The sequence below is a fragment of the Orycteropus afer genome, unplaced genomic scaffold (genome assembly GCF_000298275.1).
Source record: "Orycteropus afer afer isolate SDZICR_OR568_19922 unplaced genomic scaffold, OryAfe1.0 scaffold00048, whole genome shotgun sequence".
NCBI classification, from domain to species: domain Eukaryota; kingdom Metazoa; phylum Chordata; class Mammalia; order Tubulidentata; family Orycteropodidae; genus Orycteropus; species Orycteropus afer.
Window position 1 is genome coordinate 7,012,190 of NW_006921635.1, and position 7,517 is coordinate 7,019,706.

The 7,517-nt window shown below is 45.1% G+C and overlaps 1 protein-coding gene across 1 annotated transcript in view; it reads left to right on the top strand.

Annotated features, from left to right (window-relative positions):
• Positions 1 to 7,517, top strand: part of OAS2 (2'-5'-oligoadenylate synthetase 2) — a 24,862-nt gene that overhangs the window by 12,919 nt on the left and 4,426 nt on the right. Inside the window, 3 exon segments of the mRNA XM_042780611.1 lie at positions 373 to 552; positions 1,664 to 1,958; positions 5,402 to 5,589. Coding sequence (XP_042636545.1) covers positions 373 to 552; positions 1,664 to 1,958; positions 5,402 to 5,589 — 663 coding nt within the window.

Below are 7,517 nucleotides of genomic sequence, written 5' to 3' on the forward strand. Positions count from 1 at the left end.
TCCTATAATTAGATGTGTATAGTTTGAGTATGGTACCCATGGGCTTTGGGAGAATATCAAGCCTCAGTTTGCTATGAAGACGTTAACAAGTCAAGGCCAAATACAGAGACCACCTTTGACTCATTTAGGTAACAGCATTACTAAGTTGTTGAGAGAAGGGTCCAAGCCTCTCCTAGGGGTAAGGAGAGGCAAGGAGGGGAATTTTTGTTTCTGAGGGCTCTTGGGTACCACCATAAACTCTCAGGTATGTCCACCAAGAGGGTTGGGGCACAGGGGTGGGAGGCAGGCAGAGACCCCAAGAACAAAGCAAGAAAGAAACCAGGGTCTGCCTGCAGGAAGCTGTTCACAGCCCAGTTCTTGTGTCTCCTTCAGCCAGCACCACTCTGTGCAACTCCGGGCCATCTTCTGGATAAGTTCATCAGAGACTTTCTCCAACCCAGCAAAGATTTCCTGGATCAGATCAAGACAGCTGTTGACATCATCTGTAAATTCCTTACAAATAAGTGTTTTCAACATTCAGAAGATCAGATCAAGATTCAGAAGATCATCAAGGTGAGCACTGGCCTTCCTCTCAAGGGGTGTCACTGGAAGGGGGAGAAGCAGTTACTGGCCCTCTCCAGTGCTGTCTACTCTACCATCAGAAACTTGAGGGCAAAGGGCTAAGGAAGGGAAGCTGAGGAGTTCAGGCAACTAGGATACCAGTTCTCAGTGGGGGTGTTGATAGACGTCTATGTCACCAACAGCACACCTTGGCTCATGACAATCTTTGGCGTTCCTTGGCTTGTAGACACATCCCTCCATCTCTGTCTATGTCTTCACATTGCCTCCTCCTCCTCGGGTCTTCTCCTCCTCTCTTCTCCTGCAAGAACCTTTGTCTTGGATTCAGGGCCCACCCTAATCCAGGATGATCTCATCTCGAGATCCTTAATTTAATGACATCTACAAAGATCCTTTTTCCATATAAGATCACACGTACAAGAGCCCAGTGGATCCTCTTTTGGGAGGTGTTGTGGATTGAAGTGTGTCCTCAAAAAACTATCTGATATAAATCCTCTCCCCTATTATAACCCCTGGTAATAATTTCATTTGGGAAGGGATTTTCTTTGTTACGGTAATGAGGCAGTGTCAGGATAGGGCATGTCTTAAAAGAATCTGTTTTGAGATACAGAAGAGCAGATTGAGCAAGCAGGAAGCAAGCAGAGATAGGGGAAGATAAATGCCACACCACATGACATCACCAAGGAAACAGGAACAAAAGCTGAAAATGGCCAAGGACCCCCGCCCCCAGCAGACAGAGAGAGAGAAAGCTTTTCCCAGAGCTAGTGCCCAGAATTTGCACTAGCCTCCTAAACGATGAAAAAAGGAGCCCTGATAGCGTAGGCACTTGACTGCTAACCAGAAGGCTGGAAGTTCAAACCCACCAGCCACTCCTCAGAAGGAAGGTTGGGAAATCTACTTTCGTAGTGATACCGCCTCGGAAACCCAAGGAGGGGTCGCTATGAGTCACTAGATAACTGAGACAGGAGGCCACCATTCACCCCACTATAGATTCCAAGTTCAGTGTATACTAAACCAGAAAGTAACCTCACTGGTCACCCCAACAAGTCCCAGCCCATGACTCAGTTCAGGAGCCACTCTTGTTCAGCTTTCTTTTCTTCATTAGGGGGGCTCAACAGCCAAAGGTACAGCTCTGAAGAGTGGCTCTGACGCCGACCTCATCGTGTTCCCTGACTTGATGAAAGGCTTTCCCTGCCAAAAACACAAACGAAGTGAAATCATCAGGGAAATCCATAAGCAGCTGGAAGCCTGTCAGCAGGAGGAGAAGTTTGAAGTGAAGGTTGAGATTTCCAAGTGGGAGGCTCCCAGGGTGCTAAGCTTCTCTCTGAAATCTAAAAAGTTCAATGCAGAGCTGCAGGAAAGCGTTGAGTTTGATGTGCTGCCTGCCTTTAATGTTCTAGGTAAGACTCCCCAGACCTCAGCCTGTGGAGGGGAAGACTCTGGGCATGGTGGTGGAAAGGGGTGGAGAGAAAGCCACTTGCTATGGGGCTGTAAAAACTATGCTAGAAGGCCAGAGGAACTAGATGGTGCCCGACTGCCACGACTGAACATTCCGATCAGGAACATAATAGAGAAATGCTATTATGACAAACAGGGAGAAAAATGTGGAACAGACCACAAATTCTTAAAGAATCCAGAGTTCCTAGACCTATTGAGTCTGGAGAAGTCTGAGACTATGGGCTTGAGTTGCTATTCAAACTTTGAGTTGAAACTATCCCCTGAAGTCACCCTTAAACTAACAAACAGTTTAGCCCAAAGAGTAAATATTATCACCTTTGATTATTGCATTACTTAAATACATATATAAAAATAACCAAAGGATCAACAGCTATTTTAAATCATAGATGAGAAGGTTGAAGGGGGTAGAGAGATTAAATAAATGGAAGTGAAACGACTAGAACAAAAATAATCTCAACGTTGACAGAATGTGAAGTTTAACCAATGGCACTAATCATTATGTCCAGAAACTGTGAAATGGGATTGAGTTTTGCTATGTATATTTTCACCAAAAATTAAAATATAAAAAAGGGTAGTCATGGGCCCAGAACCCCCAGCAGGTGGCATGAATGATGACAGTAGTAACTTAGACCTGTGTAAGATTTTATTCCCATTCTCTTTTAAGGTAGCCCAAGGACTATTTTAAAGTAGCCCAAGGAAGCGAGAATGGCCAGACTTCATCTCACCTATTTTGGTCATGTTGTCAGAGGGACCATTCCTTAGAGAAGGATGTCATGCTTGGTAGGGCAGAGGGTCGACGAAAGAGGGGGAGGCCTTCAACGAGATGGATTGACACAGTGGCTGCAGCGATGGGCTCAAGTATAGCAGGGATTGTGGGGCTGGCGCGGGATCGGGCAGTGTTCCTTCCACTGTGCATGGGGTCGCTTTGGGTCGGAAATGACTCGACGGCACCTAACAACAACAACAAGGACGATCAGGACCCACATCCTGTACTCTGGTATCATCCACGATATCTATCAAAGAAAGGGATACACTAGAGTTCCACACACATTTGTTGATAAAATGCCTCAAATATTAGGGAAAGAAATTAACAAACAAGCTGTGAAACAATTCTCTTTTTTTTAGGCAAACATTCTTTACTATGTAAGTTATGTATTGTTTGGTTTAAGGAAGATTTCAGGGGATATATTTGGTTGAAAGCTTAACAATTACTTCAGGGCCACAGTTTCAGAGGGTATATCCAGCCTCAATGGCTCAAGAAAGTCTGGATTCTATGAGAATTTGGAATTCTGTTCCACACATTCCCCTCCTTTTGATCAGGATTCTTCTATCGAATCTTTGATCGAAATGTTCAGCAACGGTAGCTGGGCACCATCCAGTTCTTCTTATCTCAAAGGAGGCAGCTGTTCATGGAGGCAGTTAGCCACACATCCCATCTCCTACTCCTTCCTGTTCCTGACTCTCCTTCCTCTGTTTTTCCAGATGAATAGAGACCAATCATTGTGCCTTGGATGGATGCTTGCACACTTTTAGGACCCCAGGCACTACACAGCAGACTAGGAGGTGGAACAGAAATACTAAAAACAATATTAGGCCAATTACCTGGACCCTAAATCTTGTGGGGGATTTCTGATGCCAAAACACAGGAAATTTAGGTATTTGCCTTCAAATGTTAGGCAAAATCCCCTTTATAAATTCAATTTATGGGTGATAGAGACCCACCAGCCACTCCTCAGAAGGAAGGTTGGGCAATCTACTTCCATAGTGATACTTCCTCAGAAACCCAGGAAGGGGTCGCTATGACTAGACGGCACATAATAACAACAATAACAGATACATAATTACAAATGGTGTATTAGATGCTATTTCAGTCATTTTCCAAATCATATAAAAGTCATGAAGGCCCTGGTACCTTCCCTCAGAGTAGTTCTTAGCATCTCTTAGTAACAGTAAAAATCAGAGGTCTGCAAACTCTTTCTATAAAGAGTCAAACAGTAACAATTTGCAGCTGTGAGGTTTGTGCAGGTCTCTGTTACAACTACTTGACTTTGTTGTTGTATGAAAGCAACTATAGACAATACATAAACAAATGGGTGTAGCTATGTTCCGTAGTGATACTGCCTCGGAAACCCAAGGAGGGGTCGCTATGAGTCGGGGCCGACTCGACGGCACATAACAACAACAACAACAACATGTTCCAATAACACTTTATTTACAGAAACAAACAGTGGGTCACATTTGACCTGGAGGCCATAGTTTGTGAACCCATATCAGCTCTGTCCAAGGGGTCATTCTGTGATGATGGAAGTGTTCTATGTGTTTGTTGAGTTGTTGATTTTAAAGTTTCATTATTCCAGAAATGCTCCCTATATCTTTTTTTTAATGTAATTGATTTTATATTAATTATAATATAAAATCTAATAGGAGTGGCTGGTGGGTTTGAACTGCCAGCCGTCTGGTTAGCAGTCAAGTGCCTTAGGCACTATGCTACCAGAGCTCCTAATTATAATATAAAATCAATTATTTAAAATTGCTCAGAATATACATATCTGTATATTCTGTGTATACAGAATATACACAGCAGAACACAGATACTCCCTATATCTTAAAAACCAGTTGCCATGGAGTCAATTTTGACGCATGGTTGCCCCATTGGGGTGACACTGTCAAATTGTATCAGAACAGGGAGCTCCCTAGGGTTTTCACAGCTGGTGTTTCAGAAGCAGATCACCAGACCTCTCTTCCGAGGCATCTCAGGTGGACTCGAACCACTGACCTTTCGGTCAGCAGCGAGTACGTTAATCATTTGCCCTACCCAGTCATTCAGATACACTAATAGCGTGCAAAATCATTTCCTAGAATTAAATTTATCAAAAATGTTTTCAAATAAATAAAAAAAAAAAAAGTGGGGAACAGGTTTGCTGGCCCGATGGAGTCTGGTGGAACCACTGACACTATGGCCCCTAGCTGCCCTTCAGGTCTGGAATTGAACGCACACCTGTGGCTTCCAGCCAAGCAGTAGACAGGCATATGAGTTGAACATTTACCTGAGATAGATACACTCCTTGGAGAGATCAAGCAAGAGAGAAAGAAGGGCTGCTCAGGCACAGGGAGACAGCTCAGGAGGTAGGAGTACATGGAGGGATGGTCACAGGGAAGTGCTACCTTTCGGGAGGAAGTGGGAGAGGAAGTTGCATTGTGCTAAATTGTGGTCAACGTCATGAGACAAAGTGTATGTGATCTGCTGTATGGAAAGTGTATTTGCTCTGTAAATTTTCACCCAAATCACAATAAAAAATAATAAAAAGAAAAAAATATGTTTTCAAATCTGCTCATTACCAGGCATATGATTGATGGCTTCCTGCAAATATCTCCTACACCATAGGTCATTGGGTCTCTGGCTCCATCCCCAGCCCCAGTGCCTACGCTGAGCTCATCCGTCTATACGAATCCCCAGACTACGTGGAAGGGGAGTTCTCCACCTGCTTCACAGAGCTGCAACGAGATTTCATTGGCTCCCGTCCGACCAAGCTGAAGAGTTTAATTCGCCTGGTGAAGCACTGGTACAAACAGGTATGACAGCTCTTGTTCTAGCCACTGGTTATTACATGTATTGATCGGTGCGTTGTGACCATTGAGTCGGCCCCTACCTACTGCCCCGTGAGCCCACACTCTCCCGAGCTGGGGAACAATTGCCTTAGAGGATCTGCCCACTCCAACACGAGGTTGTTATGCCTTTCTGATCACTAACCCTATTAAGTAAGATGCCATCTATCAAGGCTGCTGCTGCTGCTGGTGTTATTGTTAGCTGTCACTGAGTTAGTTGGTCCTGACTCATGGCACCTCCACGCACATCGGGACAGAATGTTGTCCAGTGCTGTGCCTTTCTGCGATTGGTGGCAGATAGGACAATGTACTATTGTGACCCATAGGGTTTTCATTGCCTGGCTTTGGGGCATAGATTGCCAGGTCTTTCTTCCTAGTCCATTTTCATTTGGAAGCTCTGCTGAAACCTATTTAGCATCCTAACATCACACAAGCTTCCGCGGGCAGGTCGGGGGTGGCTGAGCAAGGAACCAAACTCGGGGTCCCCTGCACAGAAGAGAAGACTTCTAACACTGAGTCACCCCAGCCTTATTTAAAGGATGCCACAGTGGTTACTTTGGCCCTTGCGTGGGCCTAACGATTCTGCAGGAATCCAAGTGTCCAGCCTGTGTGTATCAAAGGGTGGCTGGGAGTTGGCATTGTCAAGCCTGCAGGTCACCAGGGTGGTTTCGCAGCAGCCAGTGCCTGTGAATATAGACTTGGCTCTGATCTATGGCAAGGCTGAGCCAGCACTGCTTTTTCGATGTCGGGTTACCTCCCTTCTCCTGCACTAACCACCCTGCACGCAGAGCCGACTGAAGTAGTTTCATGAGAGCGGACGCGGAGCACAGGGTCAGCTCTTTCCTGACCTCTCCTCTCGGTTCCAGCCCCCGGAGGCTGGAGATGGGGTCTGAGGGCTGTGTCTCTCTCCTCGAAAAGCATGGGAGGGGCAGGGTGTGATGCTCAGAGGGCACAGGGCCAGCGTGTGTCCTTGAGCCAGTCACATCCCTTCCCCAAGCCTCTTCTCTGCAGCTGAAATGGAGATCCCAGTGTCTGTTCTGCAGCGTTGGATTAGGAATGATGAATGATGGCAGCGGAATGCCCCACACCTTAAGTCGCACCCGGCGGGTCGCTGTCTTTTAAGTACAGTTTATTCTATTTTGTTGTTGTTGAGACTGTACACGGCAGAATATACAGTGCTCAACACTTTGTATGTGTCCAATTCAGGGATGTGGATTATGTTATTCGAGTCGTACAACCTTCTCACCCTCCTTTTCTGAGTTGCTCCTCCCCCATCAATGTGAGCCCACTGGCCCTGAGTTTCCTACCGCATCTTTTGAGTTGCTGTGGTTATTTGATCCCATGTAGACAGATCCTAAAAGAGTGCGGTGCTCAAGGTAGGCGTTCTCTTCTCCTTAAGCTAAACTATCATTTGGTTTTAAAAAGACTTCAGGGGTATTTTTTGGTTTCAAGTTTAAAGAGGATCTCAGGATAATAGTTTCTGGAGTTTATCCAGCCTCTATAGATCCAGAAAGTCTGGATTCCATGAGATTTTAAAATTCTGTTCTGCATTTCCCCCCTTATACAGTGAGTTTTCAGTAAAGAGGAACCATGTTATTCTCCTAGGAAGGCATCTACAGCCAAAAGACAACAAAGAAACCCATGCGCTACATTTATCTTTAACAGTTGCTGTCCAGTCAATTCCAACTCATGGTGACCCTGTGCTTGTCAGAGTAGGACTGTGCTCTGCAGAGCTGTTTTTTTTTCCCCCCAGAGCCCTTCAAATAAATGCATAAGTAACTTAGCTTTTCTTTCTTTCTTTTTTTTTAATTGTGATTTGGGTGAAAATTTACAGAGCAAATTCACTTTCCATACAGCAGTTCACATACACTTTGTCCCATGACATTGACTACAAT